The sequence below is a fragment of the Theropithecus gelada genome, chromosome 1 (genome assembly GCF_003255815.1).
Source record: "Theropithecus gelada isolate Dixy chromosome 1, Tgel_1.0, whole genome shotgun sequence".
Taxonomy (NCBI): domain Eukaryota; kingdom Metazoa; phylum Chordata; class Mammalia; order Primates; family Cercopithecidae; genus Theropithecus; species Theropithecus gelada.
In genome coordinates this window covers 4,796,734-4,824,701 of record NC_037668.1, presented here as the reverse complement: position 1 = coordinate 4,824,701, position 27,968 = coordinate 4,796,734, and the positions used below count along the sequence as shown (strand labels likewise).

Below are 27,968 nucleotides of genomic sequence, written 5' to 3'. Positions count from 1 at the left end.
GCAGGAGAATGGCATGAACCCAGGAGGTGGAGCTTGCAGTGAGCCGAGATTGCACCACTGCACTCTAGCCTGGGTGACAGAGCGAGACTCCATCTCAAAAAAAAGAACGAAACATGTCTGTTATCGGGGTTCAGGCCATTTACATGACTACTCTCATACTATGTTTAATTCAGTTAAGCAAGTCAGTTCCAGAGGCTGTGCTTGGTTATAGAAATAGAAAAATAAGCAAAGTTTTAAGACTTCATATTTTAAAGAGGAAACAAAACCAAGCAGATAATCATATTGTAATATGGTAAGTACTATAATTGAATTATGAACTAAATGCTATGGAGGCAAAAATATGGAAATGACTAGATTTAATTCTGTTTTTTGAAAGCATGCTTTATTCATCTTTGTATCATCTGTGGCTAGCACCGCGCTTAGCCTACAGTAGGTAGACAATAGATGTTGGTTAAGTGAAGATTTTAAAGTGTCTCTTTTTCCCCCTTTTTCTCCTTTGTTTTTCAGAATGTAAGGTATGGAGAAACCCTCTAAATCTTTTCAGAGGAGCAGAATATCGGAGGTATTACATTTTGCTTTCAGTATAAGTAGGGCATTGGTTCTAGAGTGAAGGTATTTACAAAATCATTTGTCTTTATAAAATATCACAGCTCTTCTAGTAGGAGATACTGATCTATAATAAGGTAAAAATGATTAGTCCACAGTTTATTTGGCAGCATCTTGACTGTGTTTACTTTTTTCTTTTTTTTTGGAGATAGAGTCTTGCTCTGTCACTCAGGCTGGAGTGCAGTAGCACGATCATAGCTAGCTGCAGCCTTGACCTCCTGGGCTCAAGCAATTCTCCTGTCTCAGTCTCCCAAGTAGTTGGGACTACAGGCACATGCCACCACATCCAGCTAATTTTTTTTTTTTAAGTGAAAACAAGTTTATTAAGAAAGTAAAGAAATAAAAGAATGGCTACTCCATAGGCAGAGCCCACATCCAGCTAATTTTTAAAAATTTTTGGTAGAGGCCGGGTATGGTGGCTTACGCCTGTAATCCCAGCACTTTGGGAGGCCGAGGCAGGAGAATCACTTGAACCCAGGAGGCAACAGTTGCAGTGAGCTGAGATGATGCCATCGCGCTCCAGCCCAGGTGACAAGAACAAAACTCCATCTCAAAAAAAATTTTGGTAGACAGGGGTCTTTCTATGTTGCCCAGGTTCATCCCAAACTTCTGGGCTCAAGTAATACTCCTACCTTGGCCTTGCAAATCATTGAAATTACAGGCATGAACTACCACACATAACCTGTGTTTAATTTGATAATCATAAGAAACATTGCATCAAACCATATGTTTGTGATATGTATAAGTATATATTAGGCTCCTGGTTTATGATACATATAAGTATTTGTGATATGTATAAGTATATATTATATATGTATAAGTATATATTAGGCCCCTGGTTTATAAAAAGCCTTTTTCAAAGAATTTGTGGCATTAAGAAAAAATTACCAGTGTCGTCGTATTCCTGTGCATGATTGCTAAATTTCAAAATTTGGGATGCATTAGAAAACATCACTCTGAATGTAAATTGTGCAACAGTAGAGGGTACTATATTTTTATATTGATTTCATAGTGCCACTTCCTATTTTCACTACTGTGTCCATTTCTCTTCTGGTTTTTAACTCTAAATGAGAAAACATCTTTTGAAACTTATGAGCAAAGATACTTTACTTTTATTTTGAGGAGTGCTGTATTTTACCTAGAAGTAGAATGGGGCATGTTATTTAACTTACTGAATAAGAAACATTATGTTTCTACCATGTACAGGCACTGTGCAAAATGATGGAGATACAAAAATGACTAAGCAATGGCTCCTGTGCTTAAAGACTTGATAGTGTAAGATAGTGACATCCTGTGAAGTGAAAGCTAGGCTTTTATGAAAGATGCCATTAGCCTGTATTAAGGGATACCTGTAAGAAACAGGTCCTTGAATCTCTTACTGTGTTTAATCAAAGTTTGAGGCTATTTGTTGTATTATACAGTTTCCATTTCCTGAAGATCTTAAAAAGAAATGTGTGTGTGTATATATATAAAATTTTTTTTCTTGAGACTGAATCTCTCTCTGTCACCCAGGCTGGAGTGCAGTGGCATGATCTTGGTTCACTGCAATCTCCTCCTCCCGGGTTCAAGTGATTCTTCTGCCTCAGCCTCCCTCCCAAGTAGCTGGGATCACAGGCAGCCCATACCACATCCGGCTAATTTTTGTATTTTTAGGAGAGACAGGGTTTTACCATATTGGCCAGGCTGGTCTCAAACTCCTGACCCCAAGTGATCCTCCTGCCTCAGCCTCCCAAAGTGCCAAGGATTAAGGTGTGAGCCACTGTGCCTGGCCTAGGATAAATTTCTTAGTATCAGGAATTCTTATGCTTCTTTTGAATGATTATTTTCTCTTAATGTAAAAGTATAACTTCTGGGTATACATTTCATATGTTAGCTCCATTTCAGGCTTCATTTTATGTCCCAATTCCCAATCCTTAATTTTCGTTTTACTGAGTCTTCTTTTTTTTTTTTTTAAAGTTAAAAAATAGAGACAAGATCTCGCTATATTGCTCGCTCAGGCTGGTCTTGAGCTCTTGGGCTCAAGTGATCCTTCAGCTTCAGCCTCCCCAGTAGCTGGTAGAGACAGGCCTCACTATGTTGCCCAGGCTGGTCTCAAACTCCAGGTCTCAAGTGATCTACCAGCCTCAGCCTCCCAAAGCACTGAGATTACAGTCATGAGCCACGGCACCCAGCCCAATTCAATTTTCAAAAGCAGTTGTTTATTCAATATTATTTTTCTATTTGGTCTTTGACGTTTTATTATCATATTCTAAGTAGTTTGTGAGGTTATCTTTTGTTTTACTGATTGTAAGATTTTACAACATCCAAATGTGTAGCAGTATATTTTTGAATTTAAGTAGTGTTTATTATAGCAGATAGATGCTATCTCATGTTCAATTTAAATATTTTGTCGTGTTTTGGTAAAGATACACTTGGGTGACTGGTAAAGAGCCACTTACATACTGTGACATGAACCTGTCAGCTCAGGATCATCAGACCTTTTTCACCTGTGACACAGATTTTTTACGTCCTTCAGACACAGGTATGTATCGTATCTGTTCATAGTATAAACAGTGATCATGAAGATGATTTTAGAAGTTCTTTAGAGTTGTTTATTATAATATACAGAGTTATTTAGTTATTTGGCTTTGAGTTGTTTATATTATTGATAAGAAACTCAGATTAAATTATGACTATAAGCTAGGTTGATACACTGCTTTCCTTATAAAGAATTTAAAATATTTCATATTTCTTTTACTACTTCAAAAACCTTTCAGATCAAATACGACAACTACTTTTCCAGAAAACAGTGTACCCTGTTTCCGTCTGGGAAATGAACACCTGCAATTATACATAAAATAAAACAACAGGTCAATGTATAAACATTGGAGAATGGCATGTAGAGAAAACCAGAATATATTTTGTTTTAGTTGTGAGTTAGAGATGCATATAAAGTGGTAGAAGATCGTAGAAATTTATGTGTTTAGTTTTCTCCAAGTGCTTATCTATAGAAGAGAGTATTGAGACTCTCAATTATATGGCTTAAAGACAGGGCTGGTCAGGCCGGGCGCGGTGGCTCAAGCCTGTAATCCCAGCACTTTGGGAGGCCGAGACGGGCGGATCACGAGGTCAGGAGATTGATACCATCCTGGCTAACACGGTGAAACCCCGTCTCTACTAAAAAATACAAAAAACTAGCCGGGCGAAGTGGCGGGCACCTGTAGTCCCAGCTACTCGGGAGGCTGAGGCAGGAGAATGGCTAAACCCGGGAGGTGGAGCTTGCAGTGAGCTGAGATCTGGCCACTGCACTCCAGCCTGGGTGACAGAGCGAGACTCCATCTCAAAAAACAAACAAACAAAAAAGACAGGGCTGGTTGATTGATTGATTTCACTCTGTCGTCCAGGCTGGAGTGCAGTGGTGCAGTGATAGCTCCAAGTAACCTCAAACTCATTACAAAACATTAGGATTACAGACATGAGCCACTATACCCTGGTCTGGGATCTTTATCAAAATTTTTTTTCTACTTTGAATGAACCCACCCTCCTTATCCATCTGATGAGTTACTTTTTATCCTTCATTATCCAAATTAAAAGTCACATTTTCTAGAAAGCCCTCTCTGGGATCCCTTGTCACAGAATTAAACATTTTGTTTTCTGCAATTCTGTACTACATAGTCCAAACCTCTATGAAGTAACTTTAATTTATTCAGCCACAAACATTTATTTGTTAATGTTATATTGCTTTCACGTTTGTCTTTGCTACTAGGGTATGAACTTTCAGACAGCAGGGACTATATTCTCTTCATCTTTGAATCTCTATTATCCAGCACATTGCTTGGCGTAATGTAAATATTAATATTTATTCTTTGAGGAAAGTATGAATGGGCTGGGCACGGTGGCTCACGCCTTTAATCCCAGCACTTTGGGAGGCCAAGGTGGGTGGATCACCGGAGGTCAGGAGTCCGAGACCAGCCTGGTCAACATGGTAAAACCCCGTCTCTACAAAAATACAAAAATTAGGTGGGTATGATGGTGGGTGCCTGTAATCCCACCTACTCGGGAGACTGAGGTGGGAGAATCAGTTGAATCCCGGAGGTGGAGTTTGCAGTGAGCCAAGATTGGGCCATTGCACTCCAGCCGGGGCGACACAGTGAGACTCCGTCTCAAAAAAAAAAAAAAGTATGAATGATTGAATAGCCTAGATGTCACAGAGGTCTTAAGCAATTTCACTAATAATAGCCAATACTCGTCTAGGCTTACTATGTACCAGGCACTATTCTGAGCAATTTATAGAAATGTAATCTTCCCAGTCACTTTATGAGATAGGTAGTATTATGAGCCCCATTTTAACAATAAAGGAACCGAAGCAAAGGGGGATCAAGTAATATGCCTTTAATCACACAGCTAATAATGATAAAACTATGTTTCAAACTCAAGACTGGCTGTTAACCACTACACTATTACTGCTTCTACCCACCACAAAATCACTGAAGGGTCTGAAAAACAGCCAGTTTCCTGCATTAAAATGAGTTCCTAGTGATTTATCTTTGTTAGATTAAATACGTTAAGAGTGGATGATAGGAAAGCCAAGGATCTTTGGTATGGTTATATAAAATGATTTAATTGCAGATAAAGGAGTAAAAAGAATAGATTTATGTTTATATGCTTAATGTTTATATTACTGGCAAAAGGATAGGTGTTGGGGAAATAACAGCAGTACAATATCAGTGCTGTATGTTAACTTTAAGGGTTGAGTGATTCTGGAAGTTAGGTCTCACCACCCTTTCTCTCACAGCCCCTCTCACAGAGTGACACTGAATTGCAAACACCAGCAGGCTTTTAAAATAGCAATCATGGCTATCTACTGAAGGTGTGGTATTAAAACATTTTTATTTGAATATCTCCTAAAAGAATTTTGAAAAAGAATGTGTCCCTTCACACATTTTTAAGTTGACATCATAAGGTTAAATAATCATAGAGAATGTAATTTTTTACATAGTGCAAAATACAGACATTTAAAAATAATATTATACCCTATATTTCAATATGTGTTATGAAATCAAATGATTTAATGCCCACTACAATCCACTGAAAAATACATGAATAGGCCAAGGACAGTGGCTCATGCCTGTAATCCCAGCACTTTGGGAGGCCGAGGTAGGAGCATCCCGTGAGTCTAGGAGTTTGTCAGCCTGGGCAACACAGTAAGACCCCATCTCTACAAAAAAGTTTTAAGATTAATCAGGTGTGATGGTGCATGCCTGTAGTCCCAGCTACTTGAGAGGCTGAGGTGGGTGGATCTCTTAAGCCTAGAAGGTTGAGGCTGCAGTAAGCTACGATGGCACCCCTGCACTGCAGCCTGAGGGACAGAGACCCTTTATCTAAAGAAAAAAACAACCAAACAAAACAATATGTAAACAAATTCTCTCTCTCTTTTTTTTTTTTTTTTTTTTGGAGACCAAGTTTCGCTTTTGTTGCCTAGGCTGGAGTGCAATGGCGCAATCTCAGCTTGCCACAACCTCCACCTCCCGGGTTGAAGCGATTCTCCTGCCTCATCCTCCTGAGTACCTGGGATTACAGGCATGCGCCACTATGCCTGGCTAATTTTGTATTTTTAGTAGAGACGGGGTTTCTCCATGTTGGTCAGGATGGTCTTGAACTCCCAACCTCAGGTGATCCACCCCGCCTTGGTCTTCCAAAGTGCTGAGATTACAGGCGTAAGCCACCGCACCTAGCTTACCAAATGCTCTTTAACAGTAGTAAATTTTGTCTTTTTTCTTCTTGAACACATATCTGTTTTACATCCCTATGTAATTTTATTACCATTGTTTCATGCTGTAGAGTCTGGTATCACACTTCCATCCTTTTCTACAATAAAACATTCTAATGTAATTTTTAAAAATTTGAATTGCATTTGACTGTAAGGTTCAAGTGTTATGATGTGCTTTCATTATATTTCTGTCAAATCCTTAGAGCTACATATTTAGCTCTTTAAACTTTGTGGAAGGTTCTGTATATAATCTAATTGACTGGGTGAGTTCTCATTGTCAGTTCTATCAACCAAATCATATTTACTTTCTGACAGAGAAGTCTGACTTCACTTTTCAATTTAAATAAACATATTAATATGCCTCCCCATGACAACTATCTATCTTCTGAATTCAGATTCTAAGATAGAAAGATAGCTGTGTCTTGGAACTTTGCCTAGAACTTACCACTTGGCCAAAATAAGGCTTCACTGCATTTATTACTCCTTGCTAATGCCTGCTTTGCCTTGATGTGAGGGGACCTTCCCTTAGGAGAATCCGTTCTTTGATAGTAAGTAGGGAGGGGTACTAATGAAACTGTTAAAAATTGTTATCTTTCCCTTCTTCATTCTGTAATATACCTGAATACAGGGCCAGAATACTTTCTTTCCAATGCCAAGCTTCACTGTTAAATAAATAAAAGGCAGGAATACTATTATAGGATGCCTTGATTAAACATGGCTGCCCCCAACCCAAACTTTGAATTGTCCCTTTGGCGCCTGGAGATTTTTACACTATAGGGCATTACACCTTGTAAGATTCAGGATGAGTAAGAAGTAAGCCTTTTGTGTGTTTGTGTGTTTTTTGTAAAATAAGAGAAAGGAACATATCTTCGTGGGGAGCGGGTATAGGAATTGTGGTTAGGTAGGATAGGGAAACCAGAGAAACATTCTTTGGTAGATCAGTTATAGGAAAGAGTGATCAAGTTGAAGCTTTAGAAGTTGATTTTCTTAAAACCGTGTATCCCACTTGGTCCTTTCTAAGTTTTATGTACTTCTATAGAGGTGTGTCTAACCCCAGCTAAAGGTTGAACTCAAGTCAGACAGAGTGTGTCTGTGAATGATCTTCAGAAACAGACTGTTGATTCCATATTAATCTTTTCAGACCCTCACATAAAGGTCATGATTTATATCAGTAGTTTTATTTTCAAAAATACAAATGTGTATATATGTGATGTGGCAAATTTCTCTTGACTTACTGTCATCAGTAATAACTAAATTAGATTTTGTTCTTCTTCTATTAATTTATCTGAGGCAGAGAAAAAACATATCCAGAAGGGCCCAGTATTGTTTTTTGGATTTTTTCTTCAGCATTTAAAAATCAGGAGATTTTACATTAAAATCTGAATTTGTGCCTTTTGAAGGTTGAAAAATGGGGCAAAATTGAACCTGAATTTACACTTGGCAGTAATAAGATGAAACTGAGTTGTGGCTCTCTCCTTTAGACAGTGAATATGCTTTCAGTCCACTCATTTATGTTTAATGCCTGGCATTTGTAGGCATTTACATTTATGACCCCTGACCTTACGATAACTGCTGATCTGTTTTGTGCTTGTTAGCATATTAGAATGTTATTTAACTTGAAAAATAGATAAATTTGAGTGAGTTGCTAATTGCTTATGTTAATTATATTCAGCATATCAAGAGCCCTTAAAGAGGACAATTGAATACCAAATCAGCATTTTGTTTTAAATTACTCCTAAGCCTTATTTTAGAAAAAAATATATACATTTTCCCCCCGTCAACTTTATTTCTCCTTTCCGCTTAGGCTTAGGACTGCTTTGGTTTTGAAGAATACTCTTGAAAGGCTAGGTAGAGCATTTGGAAACAAAAGAATAAGATAAAATATTTAAAGGTGAATTAGACAACCTCACTAGAAATTTAAAAAAACACAAATGAAAATGAGATAAGTTTCAGATATTAAATTAGCAAAGATTGGTAATACTGTGTTAAGTTGTTAAATTAGCAAAGATTGATTATACTGTGTTATACAGCCTGAAAAAGTATAAATTAATACAGTCTTACTGCGGAGTTTGAGGGGTGTATATCTGGAATCTTTTTTTTTTTCTTAACTTCCCAAACTTATTACATATCCAGAATCTTTTAAAATATACATATTTTAGCCAGCTATTCTACTAGAAAGGAAGTATTTAATTAGTTATGAAAAGACACATACTGAAAGATTGTTATCACAATGTTTTGTATTACCAAAAAATTTAGTATACTTAATTGTCCATCAAAAGGGAATTGGTTAGATAAATTAGGATATGTATTTAATATACTAGAGTACCAAATAACAGTTTAAAATGTTAATATAAATTCAGTGTTAAAATTTGACTTGTAAATATCATATAACTTGTAGAAGACAGCCTATCATCAAAAATTACAAGTCTAACATTATACATTATTTTAATGTAATATTTAGTGTTGCAACAGAATGATGTTCTTTTACTGCCCTGTATCAAATGGGTGCTGACTTGCATCAGTTTGTCAAGTTCAGGAAGCATTAGGTGTCAGCTAGCTGGTGACATGTTTGATATAAGAAATGTATTTTTGTTATACAAATGGAATATATTGACTCCTTTGCTAAGCCAAGACTAATATTTTATTTCCAAAGGAAAATTCAAACATTTTTCACATTATTCTTCCTGGACAGTTGCAGGTTTTGTTCGAAAAGCAACACTCATAGGTTCTCTATTTTTCTTATCAAACTTGAAATGGGCCAGTTAGTCTTCTGAGTCTACTTTATTTGTTTGCTTATTTAATTAAAGAAAACTTTACTTACTGTGAAGTCTTCATTTTGGTACAGTAAATTGGTAGCAAAATTAATATTCCAAAGAAATCCTAACTCAGGTCTTTGTTGAATCCTGATAGAGGCTGACATTTTCTAGCAGTACTATATTCTAATTAATTCATTTTTTTTCCCTTTTACACAAAATGCAATCCCATACATTCTTCGTAGAGTGAATCATTCATTAGACAAAGACTTTGTTATTAAGTTTTTGTATATTTTTATTTTTTGCAGTTCCATAAAACCTTTTCAGAATGATAAAAGTAGAACTGTAATATTTCATATTGATTATAATGTGATGTCACTTAAATTCAATGTTAACATGCATTTATAGATATATAAATGTTCATATATAATAATGATATAATTAACTTGTTTAAGTACCCTATATATTGTTCATATAAATCAGAGAAAGAATATATTTTTCTTTTATGTGAAGCTTCCAAATTTAATATAAATTTCTCGTATGGATAAAGTGAACTAATAACCTAGTTTCTTGTTTTGTATGTTTAAGAATATGTTATTTAAAGCTTTGTTTACTCCACTAGCTTATTCTTCATACATTTTGCAGATTATTTGTTTACCATCTCATCCACTTTATGACATATTTTTTCTACAGTTATGCAGAAGGCCTGGAGGGAAAGAAATCCTCCAGCTCGAATCAAAGCAGCCTATCAAGCTTTAGAATTGAACAATGAGTAAGTTTGAAATATATGGAAAGTAAATTTATTTTGAAGGAAACCAAGACAAATGATTTTTATATCTCCTTTTGTCTGTTCCTAAGATACTTGGAGTCATTAGTCATTTCCCTTTTGCATGTTATAGATATTTAATAAAGATTTCGGTGTTTGCCAACATCTGTATTTTGCTTCTGAAATTGTAAATCTATATATGCTTTTGAATAGAAATTATGCTAGAAGTACTTTTCTGCTCATGGAGAATGGTGATAGTACTTTATAGTTAAAAGGGTATTAAAATACTAATATACTTATGCACCTGTTTTAATTTTTTCATTTGAATCATTCACTTGAAACATTCAATCTTGAGTACTTTAGTTGTTAATGGACTTGAAGCCATGAGAAGGGAATTAAAAATAAGTAAAACATAGCTCTATCAAGTTTATTTTTTTCCATGTTAGCTGCATTTTTTATAGTTTTGAACTTTTTATATTTTGAAAAGGCAAAATGTAAAATCATAAGACAACTTAATCTTTACAAGGAACAGATCAATAAATACTAATCTAATGCAGACTAAATAAATACCAAGAGTGAAAATATGGTTCCAGTTGGGGTTTATCAAGGAATGCTTCCTGAATAATGTAAATTTGGAGTTATTCCCTGAACCTTCTCCCCCCAGTATATATGTTATCCTTATTAAGAAGACCTTCCCAAGGTGGAGCAAAAATGGCAGAGTAAAGAATGCCAAAATAATAAACTGGCAGAAACTGTCAGGATAAACTTTATTTTATTTTTTTATTTTTTATTTTTTTTGAGACGGAGTCTCGCTCTGTCGCCCAGGCTGGAGTGCAGTGGCCGGATCTCAGCTCACTGCAAGCTCCGCCTCCCAGGTTTACGCCATTCTCCTGCCTCAGCCTCGAGTAGCTGGGACTATAGGCGCCCGCCACCTCGCCCAGCTAGTTTTTTGTATTTTTTAGTAGAGACGGGGTTTCACCGGGTTAGCCAGTATGGTCTCGATCTCCTGACCTCGTGATCCGCCCGTCTCGGCCTCTCAAAGTGCTGGGATTACAGGCTTGAGCCCCCTTGCCCGCCCAAGGATCAACTTTATTAAAACTCTGGAAACTAATCAAAAGTTTACAGTAACCTAGTGAATGCTTAATCAAGGGGAAAAAACACCCGAATCTCTCTAAGAAAGCTTTGTAGTGTTTTATTTATCCTGGCCCCATCCCTCACTCCCTAGCTCAGTGGCAGTCTTGAAGACAACAGAGTACATTCCAGGGATAGGTTTCTAGTACCAGAGGAAGTTGAATGGACCTTATTTTCAAGGAACTGTGGTCGTTTGTTTTGACTTGTCTGTTGGCTCCCTGAAGCACTAGCTCAAAGGGCTTGCTTTATTTCAGCTTACTGAAAGAAGAGAGTCCTCAACTTCAAAACCCTCCCAGAACTGACATAACTACACTCTGGGTCATTTGTTAAAAACATTTAAAGGCAAATGCATTAGCTGCTGCTGCCTGGGGCAAGGGATAACAGGAAGGACAAATAGTAGACAAACCAGAAAACTTGTGAGCAAAGTCTGAGGAATTAGATACTTTGAGGAAAAAAGACTCTGAAAAGCTCCCACACATTTCTGGGAATCAAGGCCCCACACACAGCCAGAGCTGGGGACATGTTCAGAAAAGACTTGAGAAAGTCCTAAGCTCTCAAGTCTGCCTAATCTTCATGTTCTGCACAAGTAGGAGGTGAAAGCTAAGGCAGAGTTGTAAACTGTTTGACTGAATGTGAAGGTATGCCCTAGCACCCACACAGAGCCCATTTGCAAATAGTTTTTACTTTTTGTGTTTTGTTTGGTTTTGGTCCCAGGTGTTTAAGGAAATCTCTATCGAATCACCAACTGACCACAAGGCTAAAATAGCACACGTGTCACTGGTCACACAGGACAAATAATATAGATTTTATAAAATGGGTTCAGAAAAGTCACTAAACAAACAACTGCAAAAGCAGCAACAACAAATCCTAGGGAGTAGAGAAAATTATATTTCTAGAGTTGTCAGAGTATAATATTTAAAATTTCCAGTTTTCAACAAAAAATTACAAGGCATGCAAAGAAACAAGAAAATATGGCCCATACATGGAAAAGAAAAGAAATTAGGCTGGGTGTGGTAGCTTATACCTGTAGTCCCAGCACTTTGGGAGACCAAGGCAGAAGGATCACTTGAGCTCAGAAGTTTGAGACCAGCCTGGGTAACATAAAGACACCCTGTCTCAAAAAATAAAAAGAAAAGAAATTAGTAAAAGCTGCCCCTGTGAAGCCTAGACTTCGGATTAATAGACACAAAGCTTAAATCAACTATTTTAAATATGATCAAGGAGGTAAAGGAACCCATGATAATGGTATCTCACCATTACAGAATATCAGTAAAGAGGGAGGAATAATTAAAAGTAACTAAATAGAAATTCCAGAATTGAAAAGCATAACTAAAATGAAAAATTTATCATAGGGGTTCAACAGCAAGCAGATTTAAGCAGACAGAAGCAAGACCAGTGAATTTCATTTAAGTCAATTGAGATTACCCAATTCAAGGAGCAGGAAAAATTAAGGAGTAAAGAAATATGACCAGAGTCTGAGAGAACTGTAGGATGCTATCAAGCATATCAATCTATGCATTATAGGAGTCCCAAAGAAGAGAGAGAAAGGGCAGAAAGAATACTTGAAGAAATCATAGCTGAGAACAAGATAATAACCCCTCAAATACAGCAACATATTAAAAATGTTATACACCCTGACCAGGTGGCATTTATTCATGGATGCAAGAATGGTTCAACATATGAAAATCAGTCAATGTAGTACAGTACATTAACAGAATGAAGAAAGAAACCACATGATTATCTCAACTGATGTAGAAAAAACATTTGACAAAATTCCCCATCATGATAAATATATGGAAATCAATTAATGTAATACTCCACATTAATAGACCAAAAGACAAGAACTACATGACCATCTCAATTGATGTAGAAAAAGATCTGACAAAATCCAACAGCATTTTATGATGAAAACTTTAAAAAACTAGGAATGGAAGGAAACTTCCTCAAGAACATCTGCATCTGAAAAATCTACAGCTAAATGCATACTTACTGATGAAAGACTGAAAGGTTTCCCTCCACCATCAGAAAAAAGGCAGGATGTCTGCACTTGTACTTCTGTGTTACATGGTGTACTGAAGGTTCTAGTCAGTGCAGTTAGGGAAGAAAAATTTTACATGGCATCTGAATTGGAAAGGAAGAAGTAAAACTGTCTCCATTCACAGATGGCATAATCTTGTTTGTAGAAAATCTTAATCCGCAAAGAAACTATTAGAGCTAATGAAAGTATTGACAAAATTGTGAGAAACAAAATCAACATATGAAAATCAGTTGTATGTCTATATCCTAGCAATGAATAATCTGAAAAGGAAATTAAGAAAACAATTCCATTTACAAAAGCATCAGAAAGATTTAAATACTTAGAAATAAATTTAATCAAGGAGGTGCAAGACTTGGATGCTGAAAACTATAAAGCATAAGTTAAATAAATAAATCAAAAGACATCCCATGTTCATGGATTGGGAGACATTATTGTTAGAATGTCAGTACTCCCTAAATTGATCTATGGATTCAGTGCAATCCCTGTAAAAATTTTAATTATCATTTCTGCAGAAATGGACAGGGCGATCCTATAATTCATATAGAACTGCAAGAGACCCTGAATACCAAAACAATCTTGAAATAGATGCACAAAATTAGAAGACTCACACTACCCAATTAAAAAATTTACTGCAAAGCTACAGTAGTTAAATCATAAGGATAGACACCTAGATCAATGGATTCAAATTGAGATTCCAGAAATAAACCCATGTATCTATGGTCAGTTGATTGTTTTGTTTTGTTTTGTTTTGTTTTGAGACAGAGTTTCATTCTTTTTGCCCAGGCTGGAGTTCAATGGCACGATCTCGGCTCACTGCAACCTCCACCTCCTGGGTTCAAGTGATTCTCCTGCCTTAGCCTCCCAAATAGCTGGGAATACAGGCATGCGCCACCATACCTGGCTAATTCTGTATTTTTAGTAGAGAAAAGGTTTCACCATGTTGGCCAGGCTGGTCTTGAACTCCTGACCTCAGGTGATCCACCTGCCTCGGCCTCCCAAAGTGCTGAGATTACAGGTGTGAGCCACCACACCTGGTCATGATTTTTGACAAGGGTGTCAAAACCATTCAATGGAGGAAAGAATAGTCTTTTCAACAATGATGTTGGAACAACTGGATAACCACATATATAAAAGCATAAAGGTGGTCCCTTACCTCATACCATATATCCCAATTAATTTAAAAATCAATCAATGACCTAAATGGAAGAGTTAAAACTACAGAACTCTTAGAAGAAAGCATAGAGACAAATCATCACCACCTTGAATTTAGCAGGGGTCTCATAAATTATATCACCAAAAGCACAAGCAGCAAAAGAAAAATCAGGCAAATGGACTTAATAAAAATTAAAATATTTTGTGTATCAGAGGACATTGTGAAGAGGCAGAAATAGATTTGGGATTGCCAGGGATTGAGGAGGCAAGGGAGATGGGGAGTGGCTACTTAATAGGTACGGGGTTTCTTGTGGGGATAATGAAAATGTTCTGGAATTACATTGTGGCGATGGTTGCACAACTTTGTGAATACATTAAAAATTATTGGATTGTATACTTCAAAATGCTTTAAACTGTGAACCTTGTTATTTGAATTTTACCTCAATGTAAAAAACTAACATTCTTCAATGTAAGATTAATTAGGTATTCACATAATTAATTTCCTGAATTAGTATCCATATAAAATACTTTGAACAAATCCAAGAATGCTTTAAGGGGGAAAAAATCTTTTCACCTACAGCCATACAGTCATTAAAAATATATACATACATTCGGCCAGGTGCGGTGGCTCACACTTGTAATCCCGGCCCTTTGGGAGGCCAAGGCGGGCGGATCACGAGGTCAGGAGATCAAGACCATCCTGGCTTACACGGTGAAACCCCGTCTCTACTAAAAATACAAAAAATTAGCCAGGCATGGTGGCGGGCCCTGTAGTCCTTGCTACTCGGGAGGCTGAGGTGGGAGAATGGCATGAACCCCGGGAGGCGGAGTTTGCAGTGAGCCGAGATCACGCCACCGCACTCTAGCCTGGGTGACAGAGCAAGACTGTTGCAAAAAAAAAATATATATATATATATATATATATGTACATACATTCAAAATATAAGCATATAATTATGGTTATATTTTGATTTATACCCATCTAGGTCTTTTAAAAAGTGCTTTTATTATGGTTATTTTATTTTATTTTGTTTTGTTTTGTTTTATTTTATTTTATTTTATTTTTTGAGACGGAGTCTCGCTCTGTCACTCAGGCTGGAGTGCAGTGGTGCGATCTCGGCTCACTGCAATCTCTGCCTCCCGGGTTCCCGCCATTCTCCCGCCTCAGCCTCCAGAGTAGCTGGGACTACAGGCGCCCGCCACCTCACCTGGCTAATTTTTCGTATTTTTAGTAGAGACGGGGTTTCATCGTGTTAGCCCGGATGGTCTTGATCTCCTGACCTTGTGATCCGCCTGCCTCGGCCTCCCAAAGTGCCGGGATTACAAGCGTGAGCCACTGCGCCTGGCTATTATGGTTATTTTAAAACATTTCAATTGGTTTTTGGAATGACAGTCAGGAAGCCTAGTGTCTTTGGTTTTTGTTTTTGTTTAGAGACAGGGTCTTGCTCTGTTGCCCAGACTGGAGTGCAGTGGTAAGATGATAGCTTCATTGTAACCTCAAACTCCTGGCCTTAAGCAATCCTCTTGCCTCAGCCTCCAAAGTAGCTAGGACTACAGGTGCACACAGCCACACCTAGCCAATTTTTAAATTTTTATTATTATTATTTTTTTAATAGAGAAAGGGTCTCATTGTGTTGCCCAGGCTAGTCTCAAACTACTGGCCTCAAGTGATCCTCCTGCCTTGACCTCCCAAAGTGCTGGGATTATAGCCATGAGCCACTGTGCCTGGGCAGGAAGGCCAGTGTTTAAAGCAGCAGTATATCTAACACTTCACAGGGATCTAGTGTAATGTAATGGAGAAATCTTTATTGATTAGTGAAATTGTTATATACTATAGGGTCTTCTTATTTGAAGGATGATGAAATGGTATGATTTGCATTTTCTATATCTGAAGAACGTTTTTTGTCCCCACTTAATGATAGCTACCTGCCATCACTTTTGTTTAATGCTTGGTCTTGTACGTTTATCAATAATTTCTCTCCTCTTGCTTAGATAAGCACAAGTTATTAGAAATATAACGCAAGCCACATATGTAACTTTAAATTTTCTAGTAGCCACATTTAAAAAGTAAAAAGAAATAGGTGAAATTAATCTGAATAATGTTTTATTTAGCTATATTCAAAATATTAATTTTTTTTTTTTTTTGAGATGGAGTCTCACTCTGTCGCCCAGGCTGGAGTGCAGTGGCGCGATCTCAGCTTGCTGCAAGCTCCGCCTCCCAGGTTCACTCCATTCTCATGCCTCAGCCTCCCGAGTAGCTGGCACTACAGGTGCCCGCTGCCGCGCCCGGCTAATTCTTTTTATTTTTTTTAGTAGAGACAGGGTTTCACGGTAGTCTCGATCTCCTGACCTCGTGATCTGCCCACCTTGGCCTCCCAAAGTGCTGGGATTACAGGCATGAGCCACCACGTCCGGCCCAAAATATTAAAATATTTTAACATATAGTCAGTACTTTTCTAAAATCTATAAATGAGGAACTTTACATTCTTCTAAGTCTTCAAAATTCGTTATGCATTTTTACACTTGCATCACATCTCAATTCGAACTCGTCACATTTCAAGTGCTCAATAGCCACATGTGGCTAATGCCTAGAATACTGGACAGTGCAGGCTTAGATAATCACAACTAGGACATTGTCTCTAGAAGAGATGGATTTGTTATTTCTGGGAATGGAATAACAACATTTTGTTTCTCTTTGTGGCCCCAAAACAAGAATTAGTTTATTAGCCAGGTGTTGACTTAAAAGATACAAAGAAAAGCCTCTGTGTTTTAGTGGGGTGAGGAAAAGCAAACTTGGCATAAGCATAGTTGTGAGGAATGAGGATAGGAGTGTAGGAGGAAGTACCTCAATTCAGAACAAGGGAAGTTATACCGCATAGTATTGTGGATAAGTCCATGGGTAGACAGGACAGCATGCAAAGGGGAGAACTCAGATTTGGGGAAAATGTCTAGTCCCGGAATATGTTTCTGAGTCAGATGTTAAAGATGCCTAGTTGGTCAAGGGATTATCTTCCCAATCCTCACCCTCCCCATACGTGCCCCATGAAATGGATATCATAAAGTATATAGCAACTAAAAGCAGGTATGACTAACTGGGTGCGGTGGCTCATGCCTGTAATCCCAGCTCTTTGAAAAGCTGAGGCAGGTGGATCGCCTGAGGTCAGGAGTTCTAGACCAGCCTGGCCAACATGTTGAAACCCCATCTCTACTAAAAATACAAAAATTAGCTGGGCGTGGTGTCGCATGCCTATAATCCCAGCTACTCGGGAGGCTGAGACAGGAGAATTGTTTGAATCCAGGAGGCAGAGGTTTCAGTGAGCCGAGATTGGGCCACTGCACTCCAGCCTGGGCGACAAAAGCAAAATTCCATCTCAAAAAAAAAAAAAAAAAGCAGGTATGACCAGTAGAAGGTATATCATTCAGATAATTATAAATCTTCTTTTCTCCCCCCTTTCACAAAAAGAAAACACAGGACAATGGGTCAGAGAATGAGATAGAAGTTTAAAAACTTTGTTTTTTACCCAAAAAAAAAAAAAAAAACAAAACCCCAGAAAATAAAGAGCAGAGGGAAAAGATAAAAAAGTGGAAAAATTGTGGAATCAGATATAAAGAATATACCAGTGTGCCCCTCTTAAGGTAAAATATTGAATGAAGTGGTCTTTTTTTGTTTTTTCTTCTAAAGATGGAAAAAGTGTACATAAGTAAATATGACATACAACAAAGGGACAAAACCAAGAGAAAATGCTTGCTTTATCATTTTATTTAAAATTGCCTTCTTGCTTTCTTCATAGCTGTGCCACTGCATACGTTCTACTGGCTGAGGAAGAAGCAACAACTATTGTAGATGCTGAAAAGTTATTTAAACAGGCACTCAAGGCAGGAGAAACAATTTATAGGCAGTCACAGCAGTGCCAGCACCAAAGTCCTCAGCATGAAGCTCAACTGAGTAAGCAAGTTTGAACTGGTTATTACTGTCTTTTAGCACCTGTAATTTGCTTGTGTCTTAACACGAAACAACAATAATACAAAACTTAATACATACAGGTTAGTTAATTTTCACTGGAAATAACTAATCTATTCATAATACCTACAAGCCAGTAAGACAGAAATGTGTATTAGCCAGAGAATGCTTGTGGAAGGGAATAGATCTGTTCAGGTTATTGAGAGAAGATGTGCTGCTCTGAGACTTAACAGTAATTTATTTCATGTGAGAATTAGGCTGGTCATTGCAAAAACATAACTTTCAGCATTCAGGAGAGCCTTCTAGTGATGATAAACAGCTGTTATCTTTATCCTCACCCTTACTCTAAGCAACAATAAAGGTACATTATTTGGTTTGCTCTTCAGACTGTGTATCTGCATATAGTGCTAGGGAGTGGCCCCTTTCACACCATCTGATTCTTAGCCCAAAATCCAACCTCATGCTTGGCATTGATTCTTTCTTTGATTTTTCTCCTTGATGTGCTTGAGATCAGATGAGCCATAGCAACTGAGGTCCTTTCTGTTCTTAGATATGCTCTACCAGTTATGATTGAGATTTTATTTTACCAAAGATGTTAGAATCAGCGATGGTGCTGCTTCCTGCTATTTTTATGGCCAGAGGGTTTTAGTTTCATGATTTTGGCAAATAGTGGGTAATAAATTGAAATATGTTTATATAATGCATTATTTACTGGCAGCTAAGTTCTAAATCTTTTTTTGTGTGTAAATTAAAATTTGGATAATGTTTTTCTCCCTAAGCTAAATACTGATATATATGGTATGTTTCATTAATGCACATTTTTATAACACATATTTGTGGGAATATATAATTTCGTAGCCTGGAACTAATGAAACTACATCTTTAAAAATGTCATGCCATTTGTCTTTGAATAATCTCAAATACGGTTATGAGATAGTTACAGAAATATTTGTTAGCTCTTTCTAGAAGTAGTTTTATAGTTTGTCAATTACTCACTGTTAAGAAAAGTTTACATTAGCCATGGAAATTTTGTTTTGGACATTTTTTGTTTTTCAATTAAAACAATAGAGAGTATCAGAATAATAGATCATTTATGCACAAGTTTAAATACTAAGTTAATGTTATATCTTCCTATTAATGTATTTCTTTTTTGTTAATGTTAAAATAAACTTGTCAATCATACACGAATTATATATACTGTACTTAGGTCACTATTAGAGGCAAAAATAATTAAATGTGTATTTTAAGTTATAATACAGAAAACTTAAAACATCCACAAAAATAGAGAACACTTCTGTTCAATATTTATCACCCAAATGTAGCCATCATTAATATTCTTCCATTTTGACATAATTTAATTTTAATTGAATCTTCCAAGGGAAGTGAATAAAATTAATGGACTTGTTAATGAAATAGCAACCTACAATACAAAAGTGATAGTTGTATCATTTTTTGTTTTTCTAAATAGGGAGAGATACCAATGTACTGGTATATATTAAAAGAAGATTGGCAATGTGTGCAAGAAAGTTAGGAAGAATAAGAGAAGCAGTAAAAATAATGAGAGATGTAAGTAAATTGATGATGGGACTATTACATTTATTCCTCCACAAACTAAAAATGTAGTTAAGTTGCCCATTATTTTAATGCAGAATCATTGTATTTTAATTGGTAGTTTTTAGAACAAGGTATTTATTTAATATATGCCTTTCTTAAGTGTTAGGTCTTCTTCACAGCTATGTTAAGAAACAAGAATTTCTACTTTAATGAATCTGACTCAGCTGTATTGAGTTCCTTTGTTATGATTTTAATCTTTTTTTTCCTTTTAATATACAGTTGATGAAAGAATTTCCTCCTCTTACCATGTTGAACATCCATGAAAATCTCTTAGAATCACTTTTAGAATTACAGGCCTATGCAGATGTTCAGGCAGTCCTAGCAAAATATGATGGTGAGTCATGTTCCCTTAGTTGATAGCATGGTTATTCTTTTCCAATTATGTAATTATAAATATGGTTATAGTCTAGTATTTAATTTTCTCTTTCTGTTCTTACCAGTCAGTATTTAGCACCCAAAGGTTGCTATTAAGTATCTTCTTTATCAGGACTTTTATTAGCAAAATCCTGCAAGGAAGAACTTTTCTTCTGTCAAGATTTATTTGTTTGTTTATTGAGTGCTTGTTTCTAATATGAGTGAGTCATTCAGAATATGATAGTGAACAAGACAACATGGGAGGCCAGGCATGGTGGCTCACACCTGTAATCCCAGGATTTTGTTTTGGAGGCTGAGGTGGGAGGATCACTTGAGCCCAGGAGTTGGAGACCATCGTGGGTAACATGGCAAGACCCTGTCTCTACTAAAAATTAAAAAAAAAAAAATATTGGTCATGGTGGTGTGTACCTGTAATCCCAGCTACTTGGGAGGCTAAGGTGGGAGGATCACTTGAACCAGGGAGGTTAAGTCTGTAGTGAGCTGTGATTGCACCACTGTAGTCCAGCCTAGGTGACAGAGGAAGACCCTGTCTCAAAAAAAAAAAAAAAAGGAAGGGGAGCCCTCATAAGATTTACAGTTTATTTACAGTTTAGTGGAACATACAGACAAATGAACAGCAGTTACATTGGAGACAGCATGTTTGGTGAGATAATTGGAGAAGTATGGGTGCTGTGCACATAGTGGGGGTACCTCATTTGTTTTGGAGTGTCAAGCAAGGCTGACAGAAGTTGCTTAGCAGTATATACTATAAGAGCAATTCAGAATAACATTTTTACAATGCTTTTCAGTTGCAAAGTTCAATGATAATATGATCCTTATAGTAGTCTTATGATGTGGTGGGACAAGTATTTTTACTGTCTCCAATTACTGAATAAGGAAACTGGAGTTTAAGAAGGTTAAAGTATTGGGGTAAGGTCTCCCAGCCAGTAAAAGGCAAATCCAGGTGCTTGATTTCTTTGTTCCCTAGTCTTCCCATGGTAACAATTCAATATCTGTTGGTTATTTTTATTTTTATTTTTTTATTTTTGAGATGGAGTCTTGCTCTGTCGCCCAGGCAGAAGTGCAGTGGTGCAATCTTGGCTCACTGCAAGCTCCACTTCCCAGGTTCATGCCATTCTCCTGCCTCAGCCTCCCAAGTAGCTGGGTCTACAGGTGCCTGCCACCATGCCTGGCTAATTTTTTTGTACTTTTTTTAGTAGAGACAGGGTTTCACCGTGTTGGCCAGGATGTTCTCGATCTCCTGACTTCGTGATCTGCCCGCCTTGGCCTCCCAAAGTGCTGGGATTACAGGCATGAGCCACCGTGCCTGGCGACTATTTTTTATTATTACGTTATAACAATATCAGTTTACCACACATGAAGTTTGGAGAATTTTAAAGACATAAAGCCTCTCTTCTCATCCTGAGAGAGGCATCAGCTTTTAACCTCAAGCTGAAAATTTGGGGTTACTATACTTCTGGTCATATCTTTCACTATAAGAGAACACATGTAAGTCACATTGAAGACTGGGCACAGTGGCTCACGCCTGTAATTCCATCACTTTGGGAGGCTGAGGCACGTGGATCGCTTGAGCTCAGAAGTTCAAGACCAGCTTGAGCAACATGGTGAGAACCCATTTCTACAAAAAATATTTTAAAAATATAACTGGGCGTGGTGGCATGCACCTGTAGTCCCAGCTGCCTGGGAGGCTGAGGTGTGAGGATCGCTTGAGCCTGGAAGGTAGAGGTTTCAGTGAGCCAAGATTGCGCCACTGTATTCCAGCCTGGTGACAGAGTGAGACCCTATCTCAAAAAAAAAAAAAAAAAAGGTCGTTTATTCACATTTGTCCTGTTATAGGTTCCTACCCATTCGCTTGGGAATCCCCATGACTTGGGAAGTTTGAAATGTGTTATACTTGGAAAGAGAAGTTTATTTCTTTTAAACATCTGGAATCTTTAAGCAATGCTTCAGAATAGTGTAGGCTGATGGAGAAATTTGTGAGAAATTCTTTCCATATGTAACTTACTGGATACATCGCCTGCTTATAATACTTACGATGAGCAAGCTTAGGGACTGAATATAAAAAATTGGAATAGGACCTGATTCATTAAAAATAAAATAAAACTGAAACTAATAAAGCATATCTAAGTTGATATGCTTCTATATTTTCAGTTATTTTCATGAGTCTCAGTTTTTATCATTCCAGAATCCGGAGGAAGTTGAAAGCAAATTTATTTCCTTAGTTCTCCGTTTACTAGTATGATTCTGGAATCAAAAACATCTTCTGATAGCCTTATTTTGGACATTCTTTTAAGAATGATTTGTGTAATTAATTTACCTACAGTTCCAGGTGAAATTTTTATTTTCTAAAAAATAATAATTTAAGAAAATACAAAAATCTAGGAAGAACAAAAATATCATCCTTGGTTGAATCAACCTGGATTTAACTACTGTTAATATTTTAATTTTTTTTCTAATATTAGTTTTTCTCTATGAATAGGTGAAGATTTTACATAGTTCTAATTATACCATGCCTTTTTCCCTGAACTTATTATAAGCAGGTTATTTATTATTATTAGTTTTTTTTTTTTTAGACAGAGTCTCCTACTGTCACCCAGGCTGGAGTGCAATGGCACGATCTCGGCTCACTGCAACCTCCACTTTACAGGTTCAAGTGATTCTCCTGCCTCAGCCTCCGGAGCAGCTGGGATTATAGGCACCTGCCACCATGCCTGGCTAAATTTTTGTATTTTTAGTAGAGATAGGGTTTCACTGTGTTGGCCAGATTGGTCTCAAACTCCTGACCTCATGATCCACCCACCTCATCCTCCCAAAGTGCTGGGATTACAGGCATGAGCCACCGTGTCCATCCATAAGCAGGTTATTTATAAACATTTGTTGAGCGCATTTTGCTGTCGTGCAGAGAGGGCTTTCATAGACATAATTTCATCTCAATCAGAAAATATCATTATTTTGAGAGGTGAAAACTGAGGTCAAACAAGTTGCTACTAGCTCAAAGATGCTTAGCTGGTAAATAATTAGATAAAGATTCAGATTCAGCTTTTTCAACTTCATATGTGGGTTTTTCCTACTATATTATAGATTGTTCAACATTATGTCCAGGTTTTTCCTATATAACTATTGAATTTGTATTGCACTGTGAATTATTCTTTTATTTATTTATTTTTGAGACAGAGTTTCACTCTTGTTGCCCAGGCCGGAGTGCAGTGGTACGATCTTGGCTCATTGCAACCTCTGCCTCCTAGGTTCAAGCGATTCTCCTGCCTCAGCCTCCTGAGTAGCTGGGATTACAGGCCTGTGCCACCACACCTGGCTAATTTTTGTATTTTTAGTAGAGACAGAGTTTCTTCATGTTGGTCAGGCTGGTCTCGAACTCCTGACCTCATGATCCACCCACCTCAGCCTCCCAAAGTGCTGGGATTACAGGTGTGAGCCACTGCACCTGGCCGTGAATTATTCTTATTAAAAAATTGTCTCAATACATTTTTTTGTAATTCCTACCTAAATTGAAAATTATCATTACAGATATAAGCCTTCCAAAGTCAGCAGCAATCTGTTACACAGCAGCACTGTTGAAGACAAGGACTGTTTCAGAAAAGTAAGTGTTATAAAAACTACAATGATTTGGAAAGACTGCTAAACTCAATGTTATGTTTGTCTTCTACTGACTTTAAACAATGCTGTTTTCCACTGTACTTCCTTCTGAATAGCCCTGGATCTTCTTGGGCTTTTAGGCTTCTTGCTGTGTATAGTGGAAAGAGCAAAGTTTTTAGAGCTAACCTGAGCTCAAATTCAAACTCTACCACATTCTAGCTATAGGACTGTAGGCAGGTTAATCGTTTTGAGTCTCTTCTTCATCTGTAAAATGAGACTAATATTGTAGGAGCATTATGTGTGGTAAGTGCCTAAAGCGATATCTAGAAAGAAAGTCCACACAGTAAATAGTAACTATGATGATGATGATAAAGTGTGTAGTAGGGAAATAGGCTTATGTTATCTCTTTTTAGAGTATAATTCTGAGTTCTGCTTTTCTTGTGTTTTTGGCTACTCTTAGTGAATTTTCTTTATTGTGCAGATAAGATACTCAGAAACCAACCAAATGGTGACCATTTTCTTTCACCTTAGATTTTTATGCTTTGATATGAATTAGAATGGAATTTTCCATTTGTGTCCTCTGAAATAAGAATTTGGTAAGAATGTACTTAGATTCATGAGATTCTCTGGATATCACTGTGTAGCATTTATTACTTTATTACCTTTCCTAAAGTGTACCTTCAGTGGACTTCTCCTAACGGCCTTCTTTACCTAAGTTTGAAGACCTTCATTTCTTATTTTATATGTTGAACCCAGAAGACTTTACTTTTGTTGCCCAGGCTGGAGTGCAATGGCACAATCTCGACTCACTGCAACCTCTGCCTCCTGGGTTCAAGTGATTCTCCTGCCTCAGCCTCTCGAGTAGCTGGGACTACAGGCGCACACCACCATGCCCAGCTAATTTTGTGTTTTTAGTAGAGATAGGGTTTCTCCATGTTGGTCAGGCTGCTGTCAAACTCCTGACCTCAGGTGATCCGCTCATCTCAGCCTCCCAAAGTGCTGGGATTACAAGCATGAGCCACTGAGTCCTGCCAGCTTTATTTATTTTTTATTTATTTAGTTTCTGGTAGTCCTCTGGCTTTGTTTTTGGCCATCTCCAGAAACTTTGATTCAAGGGGCTGTATTATTATCTAAATTCATACTTTTTTCTTTTTTTTAGCATATTTATTTTTTCATTTTGTGGTTTTCTTGTAGATTCTCTCCAGAAACAGCCTCCAGAAGAGGATTAAGCACAGCAGAAATTAATGCCATGGAAGCAATTCATAGAGCTGTGGAATTTAATCCTCATGTTCCAAAAGTGAGAAATTTTATGATAAAAATACTACTTTTACTTAAGTTTATCAAATTGATGACAGTTTGTAGACCAAAGTCTGGGTCACCATAATTTGGTGCAGAATTGTTTTAGTCTGCTCTATTTTGATGCTTATGATTCACCTTACAGGGGATGTTGAAACATTTAGGCATTTAGAAAGGTAGATAGGAGCAATAGTTAGCTATATGCTTTGTAATTACTGTCAACATATAATTTGAACTGTGTTCACTTAGCTTTCTTTTAGTATACTTGGAGAGAATAAATAATGGCTTGGTCTTAATAAAAGATTATTCATGTTTCATATCACTAAATGAAATTTCCTGTTACTGTGAAAGCTTTTTCTAGACAGATGCCTGGGTTTTGAACTAAGGTTGGGTAGACCCTTCAGACTAGGGTCTGAAGACAAACAGATTAAAATAATCAATGATAGGAAGCAGATGTGGAAATTCCCAGAAAAACTGGCTAATGCTTATTTAGTCCCCGATGAATCTATATACTTGCTTTGATTGTCTTTATATTGTACACCTTGCAGTTATACAAATTATTGCTTAATCTTTGTGTGTTATAGCATAAAATTAAATTTTGGGTTTTAGGCTGGGCACAGTGGCTCATGCCTATATCTCAACACTTTGGGAGGCCAAGGTGGGAGTTTGGGGCTAGTGGCTGGGCAATGTGGTGAGATCTCATCTCTGCGAAAAATACAAAAATTATCTGGGCATGGTGATGCTCCTGTTGTCTCAGCTACTTGGGAGACCAAGGAGAGAAGATTGCTTGAGTCCGGGAGGTCGAGACTGCAGTGAGCTGTGATCACACCACTGCACTGAAGCCTTGGGTGACAGAGTGAAATCCTATCTTAAAAAAAAAAAAAATTGGGGTTCCACAAACAATGCCCCATGTTAGGAAATATAGACAATTCAAGAATAGATGCCCTTACTACAGAAAGTAATTATAGCTATTGATTCCAGTGAAAGGGTGTTAATAGAGCTTGGAAGCTAAAGAGTTACAGTAAAGAGATTAATCACTAAAAGATAATTTCCATGAAAAGGATGTTGTAAGCCTGTTAGAGTAAGTAAAGATATGCTGAAGAAAAGTACTTAAGTCCAAGAAACAGAGTCAACAAATATTTATACCATTCTCTCATTAAGTGACACTGGTTCCATAAATTTAAAGTCAGCGGTTCACCCATATCCACAGTTTTGTATTCCATGTTTTGTGACAGTTACCCACAGTCAGCCTAAGTCTGAAAATATTACATGGAAAATTCCGGAAATAAACAATTCATAAGTTTTAAGTTGCATGCCGTTCTGAGTAGCTTGATGAAATCTTATACCATCCCCCTCCATCCAGCATAGTACATGACTCATCCGCTTGTCCAGCATATCCAACACTGTCTATGCTACCCACCTCTTAGTCACTCAGTAGCCAACTTGGTTATCAGATCAACTGTCACAGTGCTTGTGCTCAGGTAACCTTTATTTTAGTTAATAGTGACCCCAAATGCAAGATTAACATATTGTTATAACTGTTCTGTTTTATTATTAGTTATTAGTGTCTTACCGTGCCTAAATTATAAATTAAATTCTATCATGGGCATATATTTAGAGGAAAAAACATGGTGTATGTAGGGTTTGGTACTGTTTGTGATTTCAGATATCCACTGGGAGTCTTAAAACATATGTCCTGAGGATAAGGAGCGAGTACTGTAAACTTTTTTTTTTTTTTTTAGGCAGAGTTTCGCTCTCTCCCAGGCTGGAATGCAGTGGCAGAATCTCGGCTCACTGCAACTGCTGACTCCAGGGTTCAGGCGAGTCTTCTGCCTCAGCCTCTCAAGTAGCTGGGACTACCGGCGTGTGCTGCCAGGCCCGGCTAATTTTTTGGTTTTTTAGTAGAGATGGGGTTTCACCATGTTAGCTAGTATGGTCTTGATCTCCTGACCTTGTGATCTGCCTGCCTCAGCCTCCCAAAGGGCTGGGATTACAGGCATGAGCCACTGCACCTGGCCTTGTAAACTTTTTATTATGAGTTCTACTACACATGCAGCAAAGTGTATGAGACAGAAATGTGTATCTTAATGATTTATTACAAAGTAAATGCTTGAAAACTACTGAGGTCAAGAAACAGAACATTATCAACCCACAGAAGCCTACCTGACTGCCCTTTCCCATTACAACCTCCTTTCCTACCTGAAGGTAACCACTATTCTTATTCATTCGTATTCTTATTTATTAATTATCTTCATTTCCTCCCTTTCTTTATGTTTTTGATCTGTACTTTTTCTTTATTTCTGGATTTTTTTCTTTTTTTTGAGATGGAGTCTTGCTCTGTTGCCCAGACTGGAGTGCGATCTCCACTCACTGCAAGCTGTGCCTCCCGGGTTCACGCCTTTCTCCTGCCTCAGCCTCCCGAGTAGCTGGGACTACAGGCGCCCGCCACCACACCTGGCTTTTTGTGTTTTTAGTAGAGACAGGGTTTCACCGTGTTAGCCAGGATGGTCTTGATCTCCTGACGTCGTGATCTGCCCGCCTCAGCCTCCCAAAGTGCTGGGATTACAGGCATGAGCCAGTGCACCCAGCCTTTTTTTTCTTTTTAAGACAGACTCTTCAACTATTTGAGAGGCTGAGGCAGGAGAATTGCTTGAACCCAGGAGGTGGAGGTTGCAGTGAGCCGAGATCGTTCCAGTACACTCCAGCCTGGGTGACAGTGAGACTCTGTCCCACTAAAAAAAAAAAATGTGGGCCCAGTGGCTCACGCCTGTAATCCCAGCACTTTGGGAGGCCAAAGCGGGTGGATAGCCTGAGGTCAGGAGTTCGAGACCACCCAGGGCAACATGGTGAAACCCCGTCTCTACTAAAAATACAAAAAAATTAACCGGGTGTGGTGGGGTGCGCCTCTAGTCCCAGCTACTTGGGAGGCTGAA

At 37.7% G+C, this 27,968-nt stretch overlaps 1 protein-coding gene across 7 annotated transcripts in view; it reads left to right on the top strand.

Annotated features, from left to right (window-relative positions):
- The window catches only part of ST7L (suppression of tumorigenicity 7 like), a 97,932-nt gene that overhangs the window by 18,635 nt on the left and 51,329 nt on the right, over positions 1-27,968 (top strand). For 5 of the 7 annotated variants that reach the window (XM_025370050.1, XM_025371595.1, XM_025369241.1 and 2 more), the window contains 8 exons: positions 508-562; positions 3,012-3,127; positions 9,802-9,880; positions 17,987-18,141; positions 19,625-19,722; positions 19,990-20,104; positions 23,671-23,743; positions 24,934-25,036. In XM_025370050.1, the coding sequence (XP_025225835.1) occupies positions 508-562; positions 3,012-3,127; positions 9,802-9,880; positions 17,987-18,141; positions 19,625-19,722; positions 19,990-20,104; positions 23,671-23,743; positions 24,934-25,036 (794 nt within the window). The remainder of the gene's footprint in view (positions 1-507; positions 563-3,011; positions 3,128-9,801; positions 9,881-17,986; positions 18,142-19,624; positions 19,723-19,989; positions 20,105-23,670; positions 23,744-24,933; positions 25,037-27,968) is intronic. The other 2 variants (XM_025373506.1, XM_025372169.1) reach the window with 2 other exon arrangements.